The 27778-nt window shown below is 47.5% G+C and overlaps 1 protein-coding gene across 13 annotated transcripts in view; it reads left to right on the forward strand.

Moving 5' to 3' along the window:
• LOC119458861 (striatin-3-like) overlaps positions 1-27778 on the forward strand; it is a 243855-nt gene that overhangs the window by 41087 nt on the left and 174990 nt on the right. For all 13 annotated transcript variants that reach the window (XM_049670682.1, XM_049670681.1, XM_049670691.1 and 10 more), the window contains exons 2-6: positions 15727-15830; positions 22623-22705; positions 24593-24671; positions 25286-25492; positions 26740-26868. In XM_049670682.1, coding sequence (XP_049526639.1) covers positions 15727-15830; positions 22623-22705; positions 24593-24671; positions 25286-25492; positions 26740-26868 — 602 coding nt within the window. The remainder of the gene's footprint in view (positions 1-15726; positions 15831-22622; positions 22706-24592; positions 24672-25285; positions 25493-26739; positions 26869-27778) is intronic.

Here is a 27778-nt window from a genome sequence, read left to right on the forward strand (position 1 = left end):
GAAGAGGGTTCAAATGGAAAACTTTGTGAAAAAGGGAAAGACGGGAACATTTGCGGTGTGACGAAAGATCAGGTAAGTTAAGAGTTCATTTCATTGATGAGATACTTGCATAGCGAGAATAATTAGATAAGACAAAGCGTGCACCGCGGTTTTGAATACTTTCTAGAGTAGAAACTAATGAAGACTGAGTCGGATCCCAAATGGCTGAAGCATACTCCAATTTGCAGCGAACTAAAGTTTTGTAAAGAGTTAGCTTCAGGGACGAAGGGGCAGAGCTAAAATTACGGCGCGAGTAACCAAACATACGGTTAGCGTTATTAGCAACATAGCCAATATGCGAATGCTAAGAAAGGTTATTTGATATGTGAAGGCTGATATGCTTGTAAGAAGTAACTGACGTCACAGGTACACCATTAATAAAGTACGTGTGCATGACAGTGTTACGAGATATTCGCATGACCTTGCATTTATTTTAATTTGCATGCACCAATTAGAACACCACTCAGTTACGCGGTTAAGGTCGTCCTGCAGTTCTTGGGAATCGGAAGAATTAGGAATTTTACGGTAGAGAACACAGTCACCTGCGAATAGCTTTATGGAAGAACAAAGAACGCAGTTCGGAAGATCGTTAATATAGATTAAAAAACATCGCCCAAGCACTCCGTACAGATGGTTAACCAGCGAAGCTGAAACGTGCGGCCCCGATGTTTAGCAGTGGGTTAATGCCGACAATATATTGAAGCGTTTCTCAAATATTGGCTGCATGTTTGTGTTTCTAGTGGAACGCAAGCGCCAATGGCGGGCGGACGCTGCTAACCACGACGCCGAGCTAACTCGAGATATCGAACGCATGCGACAACGGCGAGCCGAGGAAGCGGCGTTGCGGCCAGAGCAGCGTCAACGTGGCAATGGCGGGAACGCGTTCGCCGGGGCAACGCCCGCTTTCGGCGGGAGTTTCTCGGGCGGCATTTTGGCTTCGGCTGCGACGAAACGTCCACGTTGAAATCACGAGGTGGAACGCAAGCGCCAATGGCGGGCGGATGCTACGCCGAGCTAACTCGAGATATCGAACGCATGCGACAACGACGAGCCGAGGAGGAGGCGTTGCGGGCAGAGCAGCGTCAACGTGGCAATGGCGGGAACGCGTTCGCTAACGATGTAACTAACGGCGCTAGCTGCCAATGGCGCGCGCGCTTGGGTGCGACGTAGAGAACGACGTAATGACGGCGCAGCCAATGGAGACGTTTATCGAAACATGGGACGAATGGTTTTTCGTTTCGCCTAGCGATATGCAGCTTTCGCTGTAAAAGAGAAGTGGTCGGAGGACTGAGCCTTGATGAACACCTGCTAGTACATTAGAAAACAGGCGTATCCACTTGTCAGGCGTATCCACTAGGAATTAATTTCCAGATTTTGGAACTGAGGTTTGAACAGCGCGAAGAAAACAAGGACACGAAGAAACAAATACCACAAACAAGCGCTTGTTTGTGGTATTTGTTTCTTCGTGTCCTTGTTTTCTTCGCGCTGTTCAAACCTCAGTTGCAAATTATGAACCAACTAGCCCTCATCAAGAACTTACTGAATTTCCAGAATGACACCAGTTCGGAGATATGCACCATCAAACTCGCCGTAAAGAAACGCTGTTGTTCCACTTACATTTTTACCAAAATGCCTTGAAGTACAAAAGTAACTGGAATGCCCATGTATTTCTTCCCACACTTTGAGAAATAATATCTCGAAACTGGTGTCATCCTGTAAATTCCTTTCAAGTGGGTCTTGCGAACTCATCGGCAACAATTCATTAATTGTAATATGTTTGTAAAGTAATTAACTAAGAAGTTCATTACTCAATGTTTGTTAATTAGTCAAATATGTATTTCAATTTTTCGTGCTACTAATGTCCGCCTCTTCGAATAACTCAGCTCAACGATAAGAATTATGCTACCTGCCACAGGTAATTCTGAAAAATTCCGTAAAACTTAAATATGAACACCCTGTATATTGTTTATTCCTTCACTAGTCCCTAGTGGCAATTATAGTTGGCCTTCAAGAAGTCAAACATTATTCTTTATCAAAGGTTATACCCTTGTATTTCTTATCCTGGTTCCACCTTTCAAACGTTATAATGGGTACTTACGTGAGTAGATAACTGTGTTTCAGCCTTTTTAAAGCGCCGGAAAAAAAAGTCGATTAATCGATTAATTGACGAAAAGCCCCGCATCGAAAGCGATTAATCGATTATAGGCTAAACCGACGAACGATTAATTGTTAATCGATTAAAATATTTAATCGACCATCCCTAACCGGATCCTGTGAGGGGAGAGAGTGGGAGGTGAGGTAGCTAGATAAGAGAGAGAGCGAGAGAGAGTGAGAAATAAAAAAATACAAACGGGCCGGCGGTGCAGTAGGCATATGCGGGGGCTGCGGTCGTGACCGGACCGTAAAAAATACTGTGCCAGTGGCCGTCGGGGGTCGTGCACACGCAGTAACGACTGCTGTATACGAGGCGAAATCATGTGCGTGGGCGAGCGGGTGTGTGTGCTGCTCTCTGACGTCTGTATCTGTGTGTGCCGAGTTTTATTTTCGGCTGACACTGACTTCTCGGAAGCGCTGTGCTAACACAGCATAGATTAAATGCCATTGGCGGAGCGCGTGTAAGACGCGACGAAGAGGCACAGAAACTGCGTGTGTGTTTGTGCCTCTTGGGCGTAGCGCAGAATGTGTTTGTGTGCCTCTTCGTCCCGTCTTATATAGGCCTTTTTTCTGCGGCCTGTAGCAGCAGTGTGTTCAGGGCCATAGAATACTTCCTGTCCTGTCATTTTTGACAGCCAAGTTAGCCAAGAAAAGCGAAGTAGTTTCTCGCATAGTGTACTGTAGCCACATATTCTTGGTGTGTTCACGTGTAAAGAACGTGCGCCATGGGTCGAGCTCATGTATGGGCTTTTTTGTTGTTGTTGCACTTAACCATAAACATTTCACTTGTCGAACACTCCGGCTCTACCGCAGAACAGGTGCCGCAGCTGGAGATTCCTATAAACATATAGGCTATTGTAACTTGCGTTGTTACAGAGGGCTAAACCGGAAGTATTCCGGGAACTCGGTAAACACGAAAAGGCTCCATATGCGCGCTGCGCCAATGGCATTTAATGTGACGCACCAGCAAGCTCAACGTGGCAAGCTTAGTCGACAGCACAGACGTATGCCGCAAGGAGCGAGCGTTCAGCTGCTCAGCGCCGTTGGCGCCAACTTGTGGCGCCGCCTTCAACCAGGAGCGGATGCACGAAGCTCTTATTGCAATGACACAGACGCTTTCCCACCCTGCGGGCACGTGGCAGCGGCATTCAACCCGACGAATGTATTTCGCGTGCCTCGTGTGTGTCGATCTCTCCAATTAGGAGTCGTGCAACGCGAAACGTGTTTCTGTACCATCTAAGGTAGGCATACAGTGGAACCCGGATATATCGAACCCAAAAATAACGAATTGTTATGCATAACGAACAGTGCTAAAATCCCCAGTGAAATTTTTGTATACAATTTTTATTTTATATATCGAATTACCTACATAGCGAACTATTTTGTGCGCCCTTTCAGATTCGATATGTATCCGGGTTCGACTATATACTCACTACTTTGCATTTCTTGAAACTTCCTCCGCCTTGCGTATTTTCGCGGAATTTTTAGGGAAACCTAAATCGCGTACATTCACTAGAATGACGTGCGTCTGCTGCGCTTCGCCCCAAGGCATTGCAGCAGCGCCCGCGCCTCGACGGCCTCAAAATTTGTCACTGTGTGTCGCGACCAGCGTGGGGCCTCGTTAGCTTTCTATATGGCGGTCCGTATTTGTTTCCGAGCCCTGATTAGGGGCTCTCCTCTTAATTGAAGAACGGCGCGTGGCGCTCGTTTCGTATACAGTGTCGCTGCGCGCGCAGTGGCGGACCGGTTGCGGCCACTGCGCTTAGATGGACCTGGACTCATTTGCATGCCTCGCACGATTTGCGGGGCAGTCTGTTTTCTCTCTCTCTCTTTTTTTTTTTTTTTTTACCCGCGCGGGATGGAATTACCGAACGGCACCGGAGCTAGACGGCTTGCGCGGGTTTTGTTTTTATTTTTTCGTTCTTTCCTCGCGCGGTGGAATGATTGCCGCTGTTCGAGTTTGCTTGGCGAGCCCCCCGTTGCGTCGACAAACGATAGAGACACGCGGCCGCAGTCGCGTCTTGTTCCCTGCTGCTTAACGCGTTAGTTGAGGCACGCTTCATTAGCAATGCTTTCGTTAGGCGAGCCGAGTGAGTGTGATAGGGCGCAGCTGAACAGTCGAACACAAATCTATCCGATGCCACGGCAGCGTTTCGAAGAAAGGTTTCAATGTCAACTGCGGCATGTCGCCGAGCGGTACGCTGCGTTCTTTACGTTATTTCACGTAACTCACTGGTATACCGAATCGTCATGCGTACGCTCGCTGTTGCGCAAAGGTCGACTGCCTGTATCGGCGTGTGTATATTCATTATTGCCGACACAACGTGCAAATCGCCGCCTTGTTTCTGTACACTGTTCAGAAACTTGAACGCGAACAATTTCGAAACAATATTCAGCGGCTTGTTACAATGCCTGCTGCTGCTGTTAGAAGCGGGTACGCATGACGTCACGGCGGTCGGCGCGCGGCCCCGCGCTTGCCGGCGTGCAGCCGCCGCGCGCTCGCAATCCACCAAAAATGCAGCCGTCCGTTAAAAAAAAAAAATGTGAAATGAACACTGCCTATCGGAACAGTCGCGTCTTCCGAGTTGAACTGCGATGCTTTCTGCATTTTCTTTTTCATATTTTTGTTCGGTATCCCTTTAACCACAACCTAAAGACATGATTGCGTCGGATTTTAATTTGAATGTACGAGAAAACATGATTCTGTTACGAGGAAACTGAAACCCTTTTCCAGCATTTCTACCATACCAACAGCGGCGCGCCCGGGTAGTTCCTTGCAAAAACACCACCCAGATGGCGCTCGCCTCGTCGGCAGCGTAAAACGGCAACGGCGCGCAGAGGCGAAGGTGCAGAAAAAAGAAAGCTGCAGTTGCCGGGAAGCAAGCATTCAGGGATCTTTGAATGCTATCGCATTCCACTCTTAAAGGCGAAGCTTAAGCGGTCTCTTTTTTTTTTTTTTAATTTCTCTTCCTTCCCGTTCCCTCTTTGTCCGGTGTTGCTACACGACGGCTTGGGGTGCGCACAGGTGCGGTATACCTGCGATTTCCAAAAAAAAAAAAAAAAAGTGTGCGGTTCGTGCGATCGCTGGCTGTTTGCGCCGTTTTGTCGGCCGAGAGTGATCTGTCTCGGCGCCGTGCAAATTGCCGCATATCCCTGTGGTCGCCCGCGCCGCGTCGTAGCTGTCGTAGTAGCGTGCCGCCCCGCCTCGCGTGCGGGTGTGCGCGCGTCAGCATGCGTGCGTGCACACGGTGGGTGCCCCGGCGGGACGGACCGGCGGATTGCGTTTCTCGTGTCCCGTGTTGCTGCGAAAGCGGTCCTATTGTTTGCGTGTCACGTTCCGCGAGCCTCTGTTCTCTTCTTTTCTCTCGCGTATATACTCTCTCGCAGTTCTTTCGGGGGTTGTGACACGCAGCGGAGTAGTAGTCTGTCGTCACCAGAGAGGGGCGTGTTTGTAAATGAGAGAGAGTGAGGTGGACGCGCGAAGGGACAGCCGAGGGGGGGGGGGGGGGGGGGGGGGCGGACGTGCATAGCGGAGCGGGAGCGATGCATGACGTTCTCCTGCCCATCCCGCGGCCTTTTCCTCTCTCTTCCCGAGGTGTGTTTTATGGAGCGGCACTACGAGCGGAGCTGTTTTAGTGTTGCAGTCTTATTGTACGGCTTAATTTGGCCGCGCGTGTGCTCTTCGGGCCGTCGCTTGCTGCTGTGGTGCGCGGCCGCGCGTAACGGCTCGTCGGTGCAGGATAGTGCGTTCGCGCACGGCGGCGCTGTCGTGGAGGAGACGCCGAAAGTGCACTGCGAGCGAAGACGGGGCGGCAATCACGGGCCGTGAAGCACTTCGTGGCGGGATTGTGCGAGGTGTTGAAGTATATGCTTCGAGAGCACTCGAGTCATTACGCGGGCCGGAACGCCTTTTTTTCGCGGGGTGCGTTGGAGTGTCTGTCCGGGGTCCTTGCGGCGCTGTTTCGATAGCTCAAAAGCATGGCGGTGCCCCCCTGACTCACCTGCTGTCCTGTTGCTGCCTTCTTTTTTTTTTTTTTTGTCGCGTATATTCGACGTTAATTGGCCGCTGGTGCATTTCTCTCTAGTGGATGTGCCGAATTCCCGCCTGGCCCTAAATTTCGTAGTAATGTGTCAGTGCCACCGACATGGAAGTTGCAGCTGCCGGGATGACTCGGTATAGGCATTGCGCTGCTGAACACGGAGACCGTGGTGTCTATTCCCGGCCGTGTTTCAATGGTGGGGAAATGCAGGAACGCCCCTAAACCACTCCGAGCTAGAATACGTGTTGCGTGGTTACAGCTGTGTAACCAGTTGTTCAGTCTTACCCCCCCCCCCCCCCCCCTCCTGTCTTCTGGATTCGTTAGTGTTCGGAGCCCCTCGTTGCGCCCTCGCCCATAGCCCCACTAGACAGCTTCTTCTGGACGTTAAACCCCACAACTTGGTGGAAGTTGCGACGCGTGTTCAATAGCGCTCGAGAGCGAGCTGACAAGAGTGCGAGGCACGTGTTTGCGTGATCGCGCTCCCTAAAGCACCTCGAAAAAATTTGCAGCGTGTAGCTTCCATTCTTTTCCATCGTCGTTCTGAAGCGGTGTGCCTCGCCGACTGCAGATTGCAAAGGCGCCTTCAGTAGCAGTAAAAAGACGCACTCGATGGCTTCGGAGGTTGCGTCGGAAAAAGGACCGGGTGGTGTCTGTCTCCCGTGGAATTCGTGTGATGCGCTAGGAAAGCGCGCGTAAAATAAAGACGAAGGAAAATGGGAACTGATAACACCGGCGCCCCATAGTGTTGCTTCTTTCTCCCCGTGCGCTATAGAACATCGTGGAGCTCGCGCTGTCTCTCGACCTTCCACATCACACAACTGCTAGAGGCCGGAACGGCGAACAAAACGTTGTTTCGGGGTACCACGACGTTGGCGCTATATATCAAAGCCAGCTCTTGTTTTGAAGGAGGCCTAGGAACTTGCCCCCCCCCCCCCCCTTTTTTTTTTTTTTTCGTGGGGCGTACGTTTTCACTGATGATACCCGTCGCATTGTTTCACGCATGTTCGTATGCAATTGTGACCTAGTTTGCGAGGAGAGCTCTGATTGCTGCGAAGCTATCTGCGCTCGTTCCGCGTATCACGAGTTATTAGTGGCTCATACACCAAGTGACTTTTCGTTCCCGCACTGTTGTGTCCGACTGGCCGAGAATCGGACGCGGTTGGGAAAAATGCATTGTCGTGTCTCGGAAGCATATAGGATACGCATTTGGGGCAAACGTCGAAGGAAATGGAAAATAAAAGTGACTGTAATGTGCCGAGTTTAGCAAGGAAGCCAACTTGAAACAAATAGAAATTCCTGAACGGCAGGGAAAATATCCTCGTGACAGCGTCCAAGAAAGAGGCTGCAGCGTTTAGCGTATTAAACAGGGTTCGTACACCTCTTGGAAATCTTGGAAAAAAAAAAAAACGCTCTTGAATTTGGGAAGATATTGAATAGCCCTTAAGACTGCCTGAAATTCCTTGAAAACTAGCGTTGGGGCTCGGCTTCTGCACATTCAGGATAACAAGCTGCGCATCAGCGCCATGCCGTGAGCACTGCCTATCGGGAGAAATACATTCTCCAATGAGAGTTTCGCGAAGCGATTTCAGTGTAACGTGTCCAGCCACTCACGCCGGGCTTGTTTGGATCGCCATTGCCGTCGTGGTGCTAGACAAATCCAGATGAAGCGGCCAAGCCGTCCCGCCATTTTTATTCTGCTAAGTTGGTTGACTTCGCAGCCAGCGCCGTTTTCGAGCCTGATGCCTGGAGGAAACTAAAGTTTCAGCGTAGGCACCTGCGTACTTTGGTTTCAGCGATTAGGCTTTAATGTGACGAGCATCTTGGGGTGACGCCGGACGCCACTAACGCTCAACGAGCGAGATATGCCAGAAGCCGACTGTCACTGTTTCAGTGGTGCGCGCAGTCGACTTTGAAAAGCCACCTGAAGAGCTTGAAGCGCGTGTCGAATTCGGCGGCAAGAAATTGCAGCTAAGAATTGTACTTTTTTAAATATTTTTCGGTTTGTGCATAAATGAAGTTTGTTTCTCTCCCTCTTTGAATTTTGTCCCTCAGCACCCTTGACGTCAAATTTTTAGTCGAATGCTCCGTACGCACTCTGATGTTATAACGTTTCACTTCGGTGTTGGATCACCGATTGTCTCGTGCACTGCATCCTTATAGTGGGCATCTCGTGAATCTTTGTTCCTCTGCTGCATTTGTATTTCCTCGGTGTATTGGGCAGGTGTCTTAGGTTTTCAATTGCGGCTGAGGTCCTCCAGAAGATTTCGTTTATTGCACAAGCGTAGAACATAAGTGTAACATATGTGTTAGTCTTAGAAAAGTTCTCGTTTGCATCACTTGCAGTGGTCACGTGGCGTTCGGTTACAGGCACCAGCGCGGCGAATCCCACAGAAAGGGTTCTGTGTGGATACATAACCCTATATACAGAGTTAAAACAATACAATCGCTCTCTGCGATGCTTGGAGAAGCGGGTGCAGCAAGTTGTATCGCTTTTACCTCGTCGTGTGCTGGTTGTTGCCACGGCTGACGCAGCTTGTGCTTGTCGGCGTGCTCGCTGCTGCTTTCGAGTCGGCAGGCGATTAGATGTCTGCACGGGTGCCCCTCTTTTTTTTTTTTTTTTATGCACCCAATAGCTTGTCGCGGCGTCGGCGCGTTGTCTGTCTGGTGAGTCAGAATGCCGGTGACTGCGAGCGTTTCCGTCAGACTCGTCCCCTCTGGCTCCTTGGCGTCGTTGCTGTCTCGTTCACGCCGTGTCAACAAGGGAGGAGACGGGATCGCCGAAGCTTCAGCAGCCCACGTCAGCGGGTTATGGTTACGGAACCCGAGTAGTTGTAGTAGTAGAGCTCGTAGCGTACGTGTGCAACGTTTAGGCGCGCATGCACCTCAACGCCGGAAGACGTATGTGAGAATGCACTTGTGGGGACATCGGGTGACGCGCGTTCAACCACCGTTGCCTTACGAGACATCTCAGAAAAATTCACCGACGGTTACGATACTCCCTAATGCGAAATTTGAGCGCAGGTCTACACATGTTTTCATCTCGCGATATATTTAGGCAAACAATTTGACAGAGACATGCAGCAGGGTCGGCAGTCGTCGAAAATCTGATCTGCGAGTCAAGCGCGACTCGTCGAAGGTTCCAGTGTACCGCTGCGGTGCCGCTTGGCTTCCAGAAAGTACTACACAATTCGCGTCACGCACACATATTACAAAACAATCGAAAGCCATAACAATCGAAACAAGCGCGAACGACGAGACCAAGCAAGCCAAACAAGCGCCAGCAAGAGCTGACGCGAGGAGACGGTAGCACGAAACGAGCGGTCCGGCTGAGACCAGGTACGAGTACGCATCGAGCGGTCGGGTGCGTCAGCATGAAACCATTTTTCCCGCGTGGCACGTCACGGAAGGGGCCACTCTCATTGGTCTCCGCCGTTCGCGTCTTTCATCTGCCGCTGCGCGTTCGCTCTTTCATCTTTCGCTTTTGTGCTCGTTCGCTCGGTTATGCCGCCGCCGCTTGCCGCAGGAACGGGCCATTAAGAGCTGCTCTGCTCTCTAAAAAAAGAAAAAAAAAAAAAATGAATTGATGGTTTGCAGTACGGTGAAGAGCTGCGTCCGGGACGTCACGGGAAAGCTATCGATAGTGGGAAGGTCAACACTAGTTTCGTGCGTCGTTTGTGGGTGACTGCTGTGGCTCATTGCAGTTAGAGCTCTCTGCACTCCTTGGTTGAACGCACGTACTACGTTCAGCTTGCGTGAATGTCACCTTGATAACGACGTCAAGGTGTCGTAATTAGCGCCGATGTTCCCGTATATGTCTTCCGTGTGTGTGTGCGCGTGTGTGCGCGTCCATGACAGTGCTACGCTGTGCGAAAACTCGCCGTTCGTTAGCGTTTGGTGGCTGGCTTTGTTGGTTTGACGTGGGTGTGCCGTCGTTGGAGGCAGTCGGTAAACATTTCGCGCCCGCCATGTTGGTTTGTAACTGGACCACGGGTGACTGGGCTATGATTTTGTCTGGAGAAGTCTTTCCAGCACGTCACTTCCTCTCGGGGGAGGACGGTTGAACCCAGAAAGCCCAAGTGCCCCGACTTGGAACTTGGCGTTTAATCATGCCATCAGAAACTTGGCAACGAAGCTAAATCTTGTATCAACTTGTCAGCCGTGCGGACATTGTCGCTGGACAGTTGGCGTACTGGCATCCTGGGATGTGCTTTGACCGAAAGTTGCTCGTGTCTCTTTTCCACTGCACTCGCCAAGCTTAGGGAGAAGAGGAAGGTGCGAGGATCGAGGAGTAGGGAAACAGCGACGCGTTAAAGGGATCGCGCCGAATCGAAACGTGACTTTTTTTTTTTTTTTTTTTTTGAGGAGGAAGGCTATCGTCCTCCACCGAGTGGATAGAACGGGTCGATATACCATTGGCCCACGTGCGTAACATTGACGGAGGGCGTTCAGTATTGAAAGCGTCTCCCCTGTGTGGTCGACGAGGCGCGTAGATCGGCGTGCGTTTGCGTGCGTGCGTGTACGTGCTCTTGTGTTTGTGTATGTAGAAGGAGTGCGCGGCCTTTGGCGTTCTCCGCGCCGCACCACTGCGCCCGGCGCGCGATGATCGGTTCGCCGCCGGGCCACGGGCGAAGTCATGCGTGAAACTGCGCGCTGGTGCGGCTTCGATGTCGGCCGCACATCGAGGGGCCCACCCACTGCGCCGAGAAAGAGCGGCCGGCTAGCTAGCGGAGCCGATGCATGCGGTAGGGGTGGAGAGGAGGAGGTTTCGGAAAGGTACGAGGGGGGAGGGTGGGCCAAGGTCGTCGCCGTTTAATAAAGGACACACACACAGACACCGCTTTCCCCGTTTCCTCTCGGGGCTGCATTGCGCATGCGACCGCGGGCCCGGTTAGCGGCGTTCATTGAGCGGTCGTTGGTGGCGCTGCCTGCGTGCTTGTGTGTCCGTCTGTTACGTATTCTTGCCCTCCCCATCGGAGCGAGTGGAGGGCGTTTTCTCTTTTGGAACGTTCTGTATAGTTCGGTTGAGCAACCAAGCAACCCTTCAGCCGCTTGCGTGTTTGGGAGCGGGTATTGCGCAAGTTGGCCTGGCGTACACGTGACGCTTCGCTAATGCTCTCCGGTGTAGTGCTACACTCGAGGAGGAGGAGAGCAGTTAGTTGCTGCATACTGGCGCTGTGGCGTTTGGCAGGATGTTCGGGGGAGAGATGTGTCTCCCGATTAATTCGCGTAGCATCACCCGCGTTCGCGTCGTTGACGTTGATTTATCACTAAATAACGAGCAGGACTGCGCAATTTGCTCGGCATGACGCGATAGTGAGACGCTGGGATAGTTAGTTGGTGCTGGTTGAGCCTAAATATTTAGATTCTGCATGAACTTTCACTGCGAGGGTAAATAGATTGTGGAGTTGCTCAGCTGGTGAATCGGCATGTCCTGAGTTTCTGCTATCACTGCTCGAAGCGGCAGTCGACTCGCTTTTCGTGGCAATACCAACTTTGAAAACAGGGTTTCTGTGCACTTATGTTGTCTGCGTAAATAGTTGTGATGAGCGCAGTTGTGCACTAAAGCGCGTGCAACATAGCTGTTAACATATGTACCCAGAGAAATTACTCTTTTTGTCTGGGCACGTGAACAGTGGAACAACGTTCTTGCCAGCGTGGGAGCACTGTCATCGCACAAAGCAGAAGATTGCAGTCTCCATATCAGTCGAGATAACTAACAAAGGTATCTAACAGATAACTGTACAAATGTGGGATTCCAGATGTGGGCCATGGGATATGTGCTCCATAAGACATGGCAGTAGCATCAGCTTTTTTTGTCTTTCATGCACTGATATAATGGAGGCTACGTTAATAAATCAGTACGCCAGTCTACCTTCATCAGTGAGAATCGCAACAGTGCAAAGTGCAGTGCAGTTCAGTTGCAGCGCGAGGACTACTGTGTGTACTTTCCAGCTGCACTTGGTACCTCTATTGGCCATTGCTGCAGTAACTCCACAGTTGTGGTCATTATCATGCCAACAATAAAATAAAATGCTCATGAAATACTGAAGTAAAGGAGGCATGCCAGTAGGTATCACACCCCAGGCCTTCCTCCATTGGCAGATAGAAGTAATCCACCTAACTGTGCTGCCATGACATCAATGAAGGGTGGAAGATAAACCAGCATTGCTTCATGGGTGCAGTGGTTGTGACACCTGCTAAGTTACATGATATGATGGTGAACCAATGCTAAAGGGAAAAAAAGTGTCCCATTGGTCGAAGTTAATCCAGAGCCCTCCACTACGACATCCCTCTAACCCACTGCACAGTTTTGGGATGCAAGACATAATGTTTATAGTGCAGCTACCAGCAGGAAGTCGGATGGGATATAGGGAGAAAAGGAGGTAGCGAGTTGGTTTCCCAAACTATATTGTTTGCATGCTGCTGTGAATGTTTTTGCAACTGATAGTGCAAAGAACCTCGCAAGCCGGCATGTAATAATGGACCAGAATAGTATTAGTGTGGTGGCTATTGCAGTCATTATTATTGCTGTGGGTGAAACTTGCGGAGACAGATGCTGCAAGTGCAAGCACTGTACTTGCAGTGATAAGGCGACACAAAGTAAGAACAGAGTTGCGGTGGTTGTAGCCAGTGGGCCCAGTAGGAGTTGGCTGAGGCACTGCGCAAAACCACAAACGGCAGTTTTCTATTTCGTTGCACAGTTCTTTTTTAAGGTTTTTTTTTAAGGGTTTTAAGAGTGTAGACAACGATTGAAAATTTAGCACCTTTAGAAAAAAAAATTGTGTTAGGCTCGAAGTTCTCAGCAGATAGACGAGAGAGAAGCGAAACGGCGCATTGCGCGAAACTCTTGCGAAACGGTTGCAGCGCGCAACCATTGGCTTCGGCTGCGGTCGGACAATTTATAGCAACTTCGTGCAGTTGCAGAATGTAGCTCGAATTCAGTTCAAATCCAGCGCTTAATGTAGCTCCAATTCTACTCAAAGCCTGTGCTTGTGTTGTTCAAATCCATCACTAATGCAGCTCCACTAACGTGAAACCTAGGGAAGTGCGAAGCAGTGATGCGCCGGTGCTGGAGGAGCAGCGCTGAAGGGGGAGGAGCAATCGAGCACTTGTGGGGTGGTGGCGCCCTCTCTTGTGCTGTGCTGGTACCAGTCTGGTGTTTCAGAAACTGATTTTAGAATTTCTGCTAATTAATGCGCTTAATGCTTGATTGTTTCTGTCTTAAGTTGTTCTGAATCTGTTTATTTTGAACCGGTTTTGATCAATTCTGCACTTGTTTTGACCCAGTTTTGAGCACCTATTTTTTGGGCGTGATCTGTGATCACGACGGATCACGCCGACAGCCCAGGCGCCTAAAGTGCTTTGCACTTATAAAAGCTTGGCCAGTGGACTGTTTTCATGACTGTAAAGCTAGCTTCCCCGTGGTGCTGATTGCTGAGCTATTGACAGCGTAGTCAATTTTGCCATTAGCGAGTATGAGCAGCGTGTTTGTCCTATGACATCAACAATGTGTAGTACTGGCTCTCATGTTCAGACTAGGCACATGAGAGAAGCCCCAACATGTGCACTTTGTCTTCATTTGAACCATGACTGCTGATGCCATTGTGCGAATGTGCAATGCAGAGGAGTGCGCTTATTAATTAGGAAAAGTGTCTATTGGTGTGCTGCTGGCCACCTCTTATACTAGGCAGAAAGTGCGTAGAGAAAGTGTTTAAGATAAAATTGCTTCTGCAAACAGTTGGTCCACAGGCACTGATAAGTACATGAGCATATTGGGTCCCTGCTTGATTGTACAGTGCACGTTCAGATGTGCAAGAACAGATGTATGCAAAGTGTGCCTCTGAATCTGAGCTTATTAAAAAAACTCTCTCAATGTTTCTGACCAAAAAAGGTGTGCAGAGAAAAATAAAAATTTTCACCTAGTTTAAGAGAATGCCCTTTTCTTCACATTACTACTACTACTACTACTACTACTACTACTACTACTACTACTTTGAAAAAGGTTGTAGGAGTGTTTATAGTCACTATGGACTCCAATTACACCACATTACGCAGTCCTCGAGGGTCATGCCTTGTTTTTCCGTGTTTTTGAGGTTTTGGACCTAGTGCCTTTAGTGAGCAACAGTCCGCCGCTCGTTTCGTGTTGCGCTGAGCTTGCTTCGCAGAGCAGAAGTTCTTGGTTAGGCGCCACTTAGCAGCAGCGGTTGCACTTCCCTCGTCTCCTGCCTCCGAGTGTCGCAAACTGTGCAGACGTCACGGTGACAAATTTTTGTTTGGCCCTTTCGTCACACCTGCTTCCGACTGCCTGCACGTCCGTGGACCATGGCGGAGCGTGACACTTTGTCTCTGCCGCGGTTCCGTCAGCGTGTCGCAAAGAGGCGAAAGCCAGGCCGGGCCAAGGTTGGCACCCCGTGCTGGGTGCGCTCTCACGTGGGTCGTTTCCTCTGGCACCTCCGAGAAGACAGTGTCCCCTGCTCGTACTCCTCCGACTTTTTTTTTTTGTGTCCTCGTCTTCGTCTTATCTGTCTCTCATTCGCTTGCTTTTAACTCATTTCATTTGCACTTTCTTTTCCTGGCGTTGTGCCCAGAGGACGGGCTGAGTACGCCGCTCGTTTTAGCTTTCTTGTTTTTTTCGACACTGCGTCGCGTGTTCTGCTGAATTTTGTGGGTTGAACGGCACCATGTGCTCGGCTCCGCGGCATGGTTCAAGGCTCCCGTCTCTCTTTGCCTCCTTCTCGCAAGGCAGCACAAAGGCTGCTCGTGTGTGCGAGGGGGAAGGGGCAAGCAGTATGAGCTCAGGGGGAGGGGGGGGGGGACCTCGTGTTTCGAGGTTTTGGGAGTGCCGCTTTGTTTACGAGCCACACTCTCTCTCTCTTGTGGCTCGTGTTGACTGCTCGTGCTGCACATGTTGGTGACTTGAAGGATGGGATTGTTTTTCTGGATCCTTGTGTTTGCTTGGATGTTGCTTGTTTTTTCCGGTTTATTCTGGTGTGCTCATCCGAGGACATAGACTGGTGCAAAACCTTGTTTTGTATATTTATATACGCAGTAGAATAGGAGTGAATGTTAGCATTAGTCCCAATTGAATTTGTAGTTTAAGGACAAAAAAGAAAAAGTGCAATATAGCGAATAGTAGATGTATATTACTTAAGGAAAATTCAAACTGCAGGGCGGTTGTGTTGAACACTTAAACAGTTGATAGTTGTATATCTTTCAGTGTGGTCTCCTAGTAATGTTTTTGCACAGCTTAGTTGATGTGGTGATCAATCAAAGACTGATGAATAATTGGGCTGAATATTTTAATTCATGCCCTGCCTTAAATAGCCCTTTTATAAACTGAGCAAATCATGCGCAGCATGCAAAACCGTTGTTTTGAAGAATGCTTTTTATTTCAGTATGGTAGGGAATTCATTGATAATCTTTTACAAACCTTAACTTAAGCTAGTCAGTTTGTGATGGTTCTAATGCTTGTTTCCCTATCCTTTCTGTGCAGGCGAGGATAGCGTTTCTACAGGGTGAGCGCAAGGGGCAGGAGAACCTCAAGAACGACCTCATCAGGCGGATAAAGATGCTTGAGTTTGCGCTCAAGCAGGAAAGGTACGTGGGCCAAGGGACACTCTCATCATTCTTTTGACTACCCTTTCTTGAATTCCTTCTCTTGGCTGCTGTGTTCACTGCATGTTTTCCCCAACATATGTTTATGGGAGTTGTACCGAAGGTTTTGCTTCTTCATATGTACATTTAACTGGACTGCACTAACTATGTGCACTGTGTAGGGTAAATTGGCTGTTACATGCAGTGCATGTTACTTTCAAGCTTTAGTAGTGGGCAATTTGACCAATTGAGAACCACATTCTTTTTTGTCTTTGCGCTTCTAGAGGTCTATCAACGAAAGATTGGCATATCTTGCCATATATAGTTTGCATAACGTGACTCGCTATCCCTTTGAATTTAGAAAATTTGGCGACTGTGGCGTACTTCTTGAATATCGCCATAAGTGTAAACGCATAGTGTTAAAATCATGACAATATACTCACACTGGGACATAACGAGTTTCATTTAGTAAACATGTGACATTGGCTATGCACCTCCTGCTTTGTGTGTTGGGTGCCGAGGATTGCTTCACAGACTCATTGTTTCAAGAACTTTTGATTTCTATTTCACTTGGCTCACTCTTCACAGTAATGTGAACAAAAAATAAACCTTGGCCTACCGGCTAAGCCACTTTAGGTGAAAACAAGCATTGGCACAGCAGAAAGGATGTTGTCCAGTGCTACTCCAGTTCGAAGACTTACTGGGCTGCTGTGGTATGGGTGATCTCGTGATGATCTCGTTATTGGTAGAGAGGAGCTTTATACCTCGTCACCTTGTGTCGAAGTGAGTAATAGTTCTATATCTTGAATGGCAATTTTTTTTTTTTAGTGGGCTGCGATAGGTTTAGTACCTTATCTTGCACTTCATTAACACATTTAAACACTTCTTTAGTGTTCACTGTGATATTATATTAACATTTATTCTACCTTGTAAGCAAAGACCAGCCTATACAATACCTCAAAGTAAAACAATAAATCAACTTAGACTGATAAAATATTCTTCGTAAACACTGGTGTCGTTAATTACACTGCAATAGGTCAATTATTAGAAGAGAAAATGAAGCTCAAATTTTAATTTTTTGAATTTCGTGCACAAACCCCAACGCAGCACTTCTGTGTGATGTCACAACTTCTAAAATATTTTTTCGTATTTGGGCCACGTTGGTTCAGTAAGAGTTCGCGAAACTTGCCACATTCAGTCGTGGGCTCCTTTGGAACACAATGTAGTCAATCTTTATCACTAAAGAATTAACTGAGACCCAGAAGACACTGTCAAAATTCATGACTTCACAGTGAGCTGGTGCAGGAACTTCAAGCTGGCGTCGCCACTCGCCTTCTGGGTTTTGTTTCTTTCTGGCTTGCCAAGCGGCTTCTTGTGGCAAGAGGGGTGTTTTCAGTATTGTGGAAGGGTAATCTACGGATACAGAAAAAAACATTTTTCCGTTTAGTGTCCCTTTAAGAATTTACGCTCCTCTCTACGCTTGAGCTTTGTTCTAAGAGCAGTGAACCATGCACCTTGTCTTGGTAATTGGAATGTACATAATTAGTGTACATCAGAAGACAGAATGCATGCTACTGTAGCACGTCTTTTCTCGCGTTATTTTTAAAGCACATTACTCAAGTATGTAATGTTGAATTTAGTTAATTTTCTCTCTGTTCCATGGGGATTTTCACTGCCCTGGCAGTGTATGTTGGCTCGGGGATACGTTTGATTTCTTGAGTGAGATCTCATCAAATGCACCTTGATTACATGGATGTATTAAATTTATCTTTCTGACATGCCTTTAAAATAATCTTTAAAAGCTATCCTAATTTAATAGCATTCGTATAAAGCTTATCTGCAGGCATTGATGAAGCAATGGGCATGTTTTTGTTCCCTGCTCTGCCAACTCTTGCCTTGGCTATCGTCTTTCAATGCGGCTTATTTTGAGTTTCACAATGGTTCCACTAGAAGAACAGCCTAAGTGAAATCGGTAATTTTCTCGCAAGTCATTTGCGTGCTCAGTTAATGTTTCTCCGGTTAGGCTGAGCACAAAGTGGTTGCCCAGTGATTACAATCTGCCTTCGCTAGCGGGGTCCTTCGAGCCTTGACCTGGGGGTTTGGAGTCAAGCAGCCTTACTATTCGGTTCCCTGAGATAACCTTACTTTACTTTTTTTCTTTTTCTCTTTATTTTTCTTTTCTTTTGCTGTGAAATTATCCTCAAAAGTTGAGCAGTACTAGTTCAAAAACGTGGTGGGAGTAGAATGTGATTGGCCGTAAGCTGCTATCACCAGGCTGCTTGTTCTCCACTCTCGGTCCTGGCGGGAAAAGGAATGTGCTGCTGTGCGCGAAGATTATGAGATCTGAGGGCCACCCTGTGTGCTTGCCTAAGGAGGAAACACCAGGTTTAAACGATCGCAGTCTAAATTGTGACACAGGGGATCTTGCTTGTGGTACCTTGAGACGATATCGAGCAGAGGCAGTTCATTCACAAGGAAATATCAGTGTTCAATTCACTGGAATTCAGCCGAGTTGGCTCCAAATATTGGGTTTTAATAAATCCACCATTTGGTTGGACAGGTTATCAACTTAATTAGCCAAACCAGACAGGTTTAAGCTTCCTTCGTAGCAGTTGAGCACAATGACTAGTAAATCTTTTTACGTATAACTATGCAAGGTTTAGTCTGTAATCACCTCATACCTCATTAACACCTCAACACATCTTATTAGTATTGAACGAAATGTAATTTTAACATTTGCTTTGTAAGAGAAACATTTGCATGTGTGACACCTCAGACAGATGTCTATTAGTGCAACAATATTCTACAGGTCTCAGTAATGTAAGTTCGTATGAGCATTTGAAAGCCTTTGAGGTGCTTTGCACCCTGTATATTGTGTTCTAATATGGTAAGCCAGGATCTGTCTTGATGTCTTGCGTATCTAGTGTGCGTTAGAACACTAGCTAGTACAATTCCATTGCAGGCGTTCGGCTCAGATTATCAGTAAAGCACATTTTGCTGGTGTATTATTCTTAAAAAGTATCCTTAGCAAGAAAATGATTGCTGAAAGATAATTGCTTAAGGGGGCCGTCAACCACCCCTCGGGCTTGGTGAAATAACATAGTCCACAGCAGCTGTGGACATCTCGGCCAAGTTTTGCTGTCCTAGGCGGTGCGTGGAGCGTGCAAACAGGAGCGCGATGTCACCTTTCTCTCAAATGCTCTCTTTTCAACGGAAGCCGTGTTGCTCACTCATTTGTGTGCACTTTATTTTGTAATAAAGCGCATTCCAATATGCGGCTTCGATTGGCAGCTGTGGTCGGCTACACCGCGGCCGCCTCGGGATGCCGCCACGAGTCCAGTGGCTAAGCGCACTGCGACTCGCTGAGGACAACCGCGTTTGGCTTACGTTTAGCGCGTTGTAGGCACCAAAATCTGGAAGTCGTGGCGTCTTACGTTAGCATCCAGAATGAAATTTGAACTGCGCGCCACGGTGACATTGAGAAGGTGGAGCGTTGTGGCCAGGCCCCACTCCGCCGTAGCCTTTGCAGTGCTAGGCACTGAAGAAGGAACGGAAGCACAGCAGAGGCCGTGTTTGATTGTCAACAACTATGCTTCTGCTGAATGCATTCAAGTACTTTTTGCGGCAAAGAATTTCCGAAATAGCCTATTTTCACTTCAAATGCCTTTTTTCACTTCGATAAAAAGTGGTTCAGGGCTCCTTTAAATGGCATTCGTCTAAAGCTTGACATCTGCAGGCATGGGCCGGTATTTTTTAGCGATGCCTTTCCGATGCTAATGCCTTTTCGCGCTTGGTCAGTGGTCAGAGTGACGGTCCGCTAACGTTATCAACGGGATCAGCCAGCCGGGAGCGGTGGATGATAAGACTAGTGTAGAATAAAGCATAACTCATCGCTGTGAAATACCGGCCATGTGTGGAGCAATGGGCATGCTTTGTCCACTCCTCCAGCTTGACTCTGATACGATTACCTTACAATTTGTCTTATTTTGAGTTTTACCAAATGTTTCTGCTCGAAGTGCCTGTAACATGACTGTAAACATTTACTATTTTATCATGGAACACACGACTGTAGGGGTTTACGATATTTTTTCTTTTTTTTATTATACTTTTTTTTTCCATTTGCAGCCAGTTTAGGCACATTGATGTCAACCGAATACAGATACAGTCGTTGATCGATTTGGACCTGCCAGCAGGAGCACCGCAACTAAAGCAGCAACTAAAATTTCGGCTGCCATTACATGAATGTTTCATAAACTGCATGAATTTTTTATTTTGCTGTGATGCAGATGATTGTTACTGTGAACATAGAGTAGCATGCCTTTTCAGTGCCCCAGCAGTACAAAGTCGCAAAATTTTTAATAAACAATCAGTGTCCCGAGTAATGAAACAATTTCTAGTATTTTTCATCAAATTTCAGTACCTTTTTACTTTGACAGTATATTCCTTACATATTAAGGTTGGCAGGTCTGCTCTAACACCTTGCTGGTTTGTTAACAGCCCAATTAAGATCAGTAATTTTTTTGGAAGTCATTAGCGTGGACGGTTAGTGTTTCTCAGGTTAGGCTGAGCACAAAGCAGTTGCCCAGTGATTACAATCTGCCTTCGCTAGCGGGGTCCTTTGAGCCTTGGACTTGGGGGGTTTGGAGTCAAGCAGCCTTACTATTCGGTTTCCTACGATTCCCCTTGCTTTACCTTTTCTTTTTCCGTGTTCTTTCATTTTTCTTCGCCCCATGAAATTATCCCCCAAAATTGGGCAATGCTAGTTCAAAAACGGGGTGGGGGGGTGGAATGAGATTGGCCGTAAGCTGCTATCACCAGGCTGCTTGTTCTCCACTCTCGGTCCTGGCGGGAAAAGGAGTGTGCTGCTGTGCGCGAAGATTATGAGATCTGAGGGCCACCCTGTGTGCTTGCCTAAGGAGGAAACATCGGATTTTCACTGCTAAAGTCAAATTTGTGGCACAGGTAATGTTGCTTGTGATACCTTGAGGTTATATTGAGCCTGATTTTTCGTACCCGCTCAGTTATTCGACATCAGTGCCGCCACTAAAACAGCAGCTGAAATTTGGGCTGCCGTTACTTGAATATTTCATGAATTAACAAGAGAATATTTTCATTTTTCTGTGACGCCGATCATTATCGGTATAGTATTTTTAAAATTTGACTCTGTTATTCTTTATGAACCAGCACAGCTGCTCGTTCATTAACAGTCCAAGTGAAATTAGTAATTTTCTTGGAGGTCATGTGCATGCTCTCTTAAATCATTAGGCTGAGCACAACATGGTTGCCCAGTGATTACAATCTGCCTTCGCTAGCGGGGTCCTTCGAGCCTCGACCTGGGGGTTTGGAGTCAAGCAGCCTTACTATTCGGTTTCATAAGATTACCTCGCCTTAGTTTTTTTTTCTTTTTTTTTCTCATCCTTTTTTGTCAATTTCTTTCTTTTTTTTTTTCTTCCTCCACGAATTTATCCTACAAAATTGGGCAGTAATATTTCAAAAACGTGGTGGGAGTAGAATGTGATTGGCCGTAAGCTGCTATCTCCAGGCTGCTTGTTCTCCACTCTCGGTTTTGGCGGGAAAAGGAATGTGCTGCAGTGCGCGAAGATTATGAGATCTGAGGGCCACCCTGTTTGCTTGCCTGTGGAGGAAACAACCAATTTTAACCTGTGAAGTTAAATTTGTGGCATAATGCAAACCTGCTTTGCAACTTTGAGATACCATTGAGTAGAGGCATTTAATTCACAAGGAAAGACAGTGTTGCTTTTCATTACACTGTGCGGTTTGCACCTTAATGAACTGCACTTATGAAGGCCACCTCAGCTTTTAATGTTCTTTTCGTACAAGGTGGGTTGTGTTTAGTGCACTCTGCTGAAGCAGTTTGGGACATTTTAATTCACTAGCCATGTTGTTCTGTCTGGTAGCTATCTGAGGTTGCACATCAGGTTATCAGTTTTTTCCACGTTTTGAGGGTGTGGTCACATTCTGGATGTGGGTATTTTGTCAGAAATGATGAATGGCAGGATTTGTACATCTCCTTGAAATGCTGGAATACTTTTGAATTTGGAAAAAGATTCAAGGGCCCTCAAAACTCCTTGAAAATAAATGTGCTCCCCGAGTTCCTTGAGAACTTGGGTGGTGGGCTGATTTAGAAACTTTGAAGCAAGAAACTCTGCATCGAGGCTATGCCATGGACACTGCTTATCGGGAAAGGATCCCCAACATTTTCTTTTAGTGTTCGGACAGGCTTGTTAAGTTGCCGTAGCCATCGGGGAGCTAGACGAAGCTACCAAGTCATACCACTATCTTTGTTCTTTTGTTAGCCTGTTCGCACCACAGCATCATTGCTCATCGGCCATGAAAATGGAGCCGTGATGATGATGATGACCGAAATTCCTTGAATTTCGCCCTTCGGCATTCTTCAAATCCTTGAATTGCCCTGAAATTTTTTATCTAATGTTGTGTACGAACTTTGGAATCATTTCAGCGCAGTGTGATGTCTTTCATTATTGGACCAGGAACCATGTAGCCATGTTGAGATTTCTCTAGCAGCTCTGTGATCATACAGTGCCACTTGACGTGGAGCTAGCATGCCTTGGCAGTTTGGGTGAAGCTGACTGAAAAGAATGTTATTTTATTGAGAGATAACCAAGACAGTGAAGTTGTTTGCTTTTGTCTTGCATGTCCAGTGCTCTAACACCCCCTGTCCTTCCTTGAGGGCAGTGCCAGTACTGACAACACACTTTGCACACTATTAGGAACTGCGCTCTGATGCATATCTGGTAATGCCCCGATTTCTAGGATCAAGTCTCACAAGCTCAAGTACGACACGGATCCAAACCCTGCCGAGTTGAAGGCACCAGTCTTCGACGATGTCAACAAAGGTAATCGCTACACATAACATGCGTGAGCCACAATGCCTTCTCTTTGTGCCTGTGTGCGGAGCACGGAGCAAACAGATGTAGCCTGCTTTTGTGGGAAGAGCCCCTCCTGAATTCTCTGACTGACTGGCTGACTGACTGACTGCAGTGTGCATCTTTAGGAGAGTGTATACAGGGCAGAGACTGACATTTTATGCTGCACTTTGCGGACGGCATTGTAGTCATTTGGAGCAGACTGCTTGTAGTCTCCTGCATTCACTGATAGCAGTGCCTGACTTCTCATACGCTGACTGTGTTTACAGTCACTGTCCGATTTTTCGTACTCCCTAGGGGCCGCAAAAATCGGGCAATCCGAAAAAATGAATGCATGCCTTTTACTGCCCCCAAGGGCTCAAATCGCCACAGCTACATCCGAAATAGCTCTAAAGGCCTGCCAGGGCCGGTATTTTTGTAGCGATGCCTTTCCGATGCTAATGCCTTTTCGCGCTTGGTCAGTGGTCAGAGCGACGGTCCGCTCACGTTATCAACGGGATCAGCTGGCCGTGAGCGGTGGATGATAAGACTAGTTTAGAACAAAGCATAACGCATCGCTACAAAATACCGGCCCAGTACACTTTAGCATATCGGTGCTCATACTGTGATAGGAAACGGCAGATGCACGCGTATATAATTAAGGAATACATACTGTGTCCCATGACAATGGCTTCTTCCCACTCGTGGTATGCTTCCCCGTGTAACACTGCACTATTGAGGCGAAGCTGAATTTTGGGAACCGGCATTATGCAACCCGCCACGCTTTTCGAGCTTCGAAGCCACTGGCGAGGATTACAAAGGTGGAGGCGGCGCCATTGCTAACAGCGGTGTATTGTTTCAATGAAAAACACGGCACCGAACAGCAAGAAGCTTGGTAGTGAACGTCGAAGTAGCTAGGCCTAGCATTGCCGTGGGGGTGGCATGGCTGCCAGCGGATCTGCGTGTGAGAGTGCCAGTTCTAGGTGGCAAGGTAACCAAAATGGTGGCGGCTTTGATTAAAGCCGGTTTGAAGTTGCAGTCATGGCAAAAAGTCCGGAAGATCGGACAGCGAATGTTTTTTTTTTTTGCGTCAAAAATTTCAGACGTTCTTATACATTGATTGTGTGTGGTACATGGCAGTGCTGCGAAGGCATCCGAATTATCGGGTACGTTCGAAAAATTGGGCATCCGGAAAATCTGTCTTTGATGTATGCCCTTGCCTGAACACTAAATGCCAATGTACTAGCTTCTTATCAGCAGCAAATTTAGACAAGCTGCAGCTTCATTCATTGTAAATGGCGCAGCACACAAAGACAATATAAAGCTGTGCAGAATCTGAGACAGCCTGTTGTATGTTGCTGCATGTGCACCATCCATGAGTAAGAATTTTATCTTCTCGGAAGATAAGGTCAAATTTCTCTGTGGCACACGGTTGCGCCAGCACTTTGCTGCCGTCCCTGTAGCGATCCTTCAGCACCGACGGTCGCTGACATAATGGCACCACATGTTTGCAGAGTCGTCCTGATTGTCTGTCGTCTGCTGCCTGCACTAATTGAAACTGCGGTGTAGAAAGTGGAACTTTCATGCTACGCTTCTGCCTCAAAAAGAAATGGAGGGGGGGGGGGGGGAGCGTTGCCTTCCTACACTCATGCAGCCAGTGTAGGCAAAAATATAGTATTTGCGAGTATGTGTGCATCAGCACTGTCCGTGCAAAAAGGCTCCTGCCTCATTTATTAGTGCTGCATTAGGCAGGCTTACTTTTCATACGCTGTTTGGGCACTTTTTTGTTGCCATCCTCGTGAGCGTCCCTGTTGTCTGCTTTGTTTTAATCCTGGCATTTGTAACGGGCTCGACTGACCTTTTTGATCTTTCTTGCAGAAGAGCCCATGGATGGTGAGCTATTCATCACGAGCAACAGCAACGTGTCGTGGAGGCAAGGGCGCCAGCTCTTAAGACAGTGAGTGTCACCAATCTTATTGGTACCTGTCACTACATTCGTATCTACAAATAAAAACTCCGGATTTGCCACTCTAAATTGCATGACAGCTTTCTGTGGCAAATGAATTTGCTCATATGTCATTTCGGTGAGTGATCTTTTGTCAGTATTATCCAGGTTTCGCATTTGTAGACCAGTAAGTGCTGCTGCCTCTAATTCTGACAATTGTTTATTTATTATTCATGAATATACATCAGTGTTGTATATACACAAGTTCTCTGCAGGGTGGGTACATTGGTTCATGATATCCAATGGAAAAAAAGTACAGTCATGAGGAGTGTTTTACCTCGACTAGCAGGCAGAAAACTATGTAGGTGCGCCTCAAAAAATGAAAAGGAATCCCATGGTAGGGTGTTGTAATTAACAGTGGTGGAACAAGTAATGTCACTGGAGCCAAAGGTTCGACATGTTGTCGAAGTGTCGACTCCAGCGTGTTGCCTCCATCTTCCTGTTCAGTTCTCCAGTGCTGTTAGTAAGCTGCTGAACTATTGAAATAAGCGGGGCTAACCTTCCATTTGTGTCTAGTGTTAACGCCAGTCCAGACTGAGCTTGTGTGCGCTCCGTGCCCTTGGCAGGTACCTGCAGGAGATCGGCTACACGGACACCATCCTGGACGTGCGGTCGGCGCGGGTTCGGACACTGCTAGGGCTGGGACCTGCGGCCAACGCCGGCTCTGGGAATGCGCCCGACGACAAGGCTGCCCACCCGGCCGTCAATGGCGGCAGTGCTGGGGGAACGGCACCCGGGGAGCCCGTCAAGCGTTCCTCGGACACGCAAAGGAGGTGCGCTGGCTTTTGCCTGTTCGTGTTTAAATTTTTTCGTTTTTGAAGGCCTGCCTCTGGCAAAGCACTTGCACAATGAGCTTCGCCTTCAATGATGCTGGGGCTAGAGATTCTCGATAAGTAACTCGAGAAATGCTTACTGTCAGTGCTTGCCACTTGAATGCAAGTGTGAAAAATTTAACTTCTGGTGGACCCATTTCTCATCAACTTAGTATGCGGCTGTAGTTAGCACATTTCAGCGAGGAAGGAAAGAGGTAGACTGTATTTACAAAATTCTCAATTTACACAAACACATAAATATGGTGAATCCACACACGAAAAAAGGTGCTTCTTCATTTGGTCACCAAGATTGGCAGATCTGTTAACATAATTCAACTGTCTTGTTACAATACTGGTTAGCTGGGAAGAGAAAAACCATACTGTCATGGAATGTCCGTCGCTGCAATCGAACCGGTAGTTGTGTGAATTTCAATGTTTCAGTGGAAGTAATGGTTAAATGTTACCACTGCTGTGTATGGAAGGATATTGTCTACAAACAGTTAGAAAATTGTGTGTTTGTTATCTGCCGCAGTAAAATGCGTACTGGGAGTGTAGCGGTGTCACAGTAGTGTTTGGCTGTTAATGCTGCAGTTACTGGAGGTCTGGTGTACTGCAGACCTCGGGACTTTACAGCAGTGTAGCTGTGCTCAATTGTGGAGACATGGGTGCACTGTTGTGAACAGGTGAGGGGTCTGGATTCCTTGGAGGTGATGAGCAGCCTCACATAGGAGAAAAATATGTTGCACTTATCTCGTAATTCACAGAATTACATGTAAGTCAGCTATTGTTAACAGCTATTAAAGTCTACTGTCAGCGAGAAATCGCACATAAATATTGCCAATTTTCTGCAGTACAGAGGGGTTTGTGAACACACAGCTGTGCTAGGCGGCATTGCTGAAAATGCACAGTAGAAATAGTGGTCTTGTATGCAAGTACAGCTTCGCTGATACATTGCTTACTGATGCTTTCTTGCCTATCAATTCTGCTGAAGCCGCCCCTCGTATTACGCGGGTGTGTTTACATATTGCGTTTGCTGGTTACTACTGCCTATTCCTTCTCTAGGACCTGCGAAACTTGATTGGAGGCATGCCTATAAATAGCTGTCCTTTGCCTACTGCGCTTAGTTTCCTTTTTGTGTCTTTTTGCTATGCCCTGGTCTCGTGGAACAGAGTTTTTAATAGTTTTGTGTCCTTATTCTTCCTGTGCAGGGTACCAGGCAAGAAGATGGTCAACGTGGCAGAGAATGCGCTACTTGACACGGAAGCTTCAGTCTTGGCAACGTTTGACTTCCTGGCCACAGAAACCGTGGACATGGAGGACGACGAAGACAATTTTAGGTGAGCTGTCAACAGCACCTGAAGATGGAGGCGGAATCTCCAGTATGCCAAGCTGTGTGACGGAGTATTTCGAAGACTGAAGGAAACTTGCGCTGTTCTTCTTGTGTGATTTGTGTATTGTGTAAGAGGGTTCCTGAGAGCAACTTATGGCTGCAGATACGGCCACAGCAACGCCGTTTTACGAATGCAAGATACGCGAGAGTCCATTGACAGGATTTGCTAGCTGTCCTCAAAGCCCTTGTTTATGGGTTTCGGTGGCAGTTAGCTCGCGATGCCTATTTTATGTACCTTTTTTTTCTCTCGTTCTGTGTGCAATAAAAAAAATTGTTTGCTTATTGCTGAAGACAGTGTTATTGTTTTGAAGCTATCAGGCACAAAGGGCACCTTGTTCCTTCATAATGCTTTGTCAGCTGCCTTAGAAGTCCTTAAAAATACTTGAATTTCCTCCACAATAACTGCTATGAACCCTGTGTGTGCAGACGCATTTTAGTTGCTTATCCAGATGCTTTTTTTTTTTAATGTGAACTGACATGCTACCTAATTTCACCAGCTATTTATTCATTTGTATTTAGAGACAAGGTGGCCAACCTTGTGCTCGCAGTCCTTTTGAAGCTCGAGGTCGTGTGAAAAGAAAGGGGGAGGGAATGGGTGGCATTATCTTGTGCATGGGCACTCTTGTTGCCATTTCTGGCAGATCTGCCATCTTGTCAGTGAAGCAAGATGCGTAGCTGAGTGAACTTGTACATTCCCACTCGTGGGAAGTTGCAAAATGCTTAATAAATGAGGAGGCCATTGCGTGGCTGATAGTCGTATTGAGGTGCTGCATTGTGACTAAAATCATAGGAGCCTCTTGCCTAATTCATAAGTTTCAGGGTGCTGTGGGCCCTATATCAGTCACTTTAATTAGAAG

The sequence above is a fragment of the Dermacentor silvarum genome, chromosome 7 (assembly GCF_013339745.2).
Source record: "Dermacentor silvarum isolate Dsil-2018 chromosome 7, BIME_Dsil_1.4, whole genome shotgun sequence".
NCBI classification, from domain to species: domain Eukaryota; kingdom Metazoa; phylum Arthropoda; class Arachnida; order Ixodida; family Ixodidae; genus Dermacentor; species Dermacentor silvarum.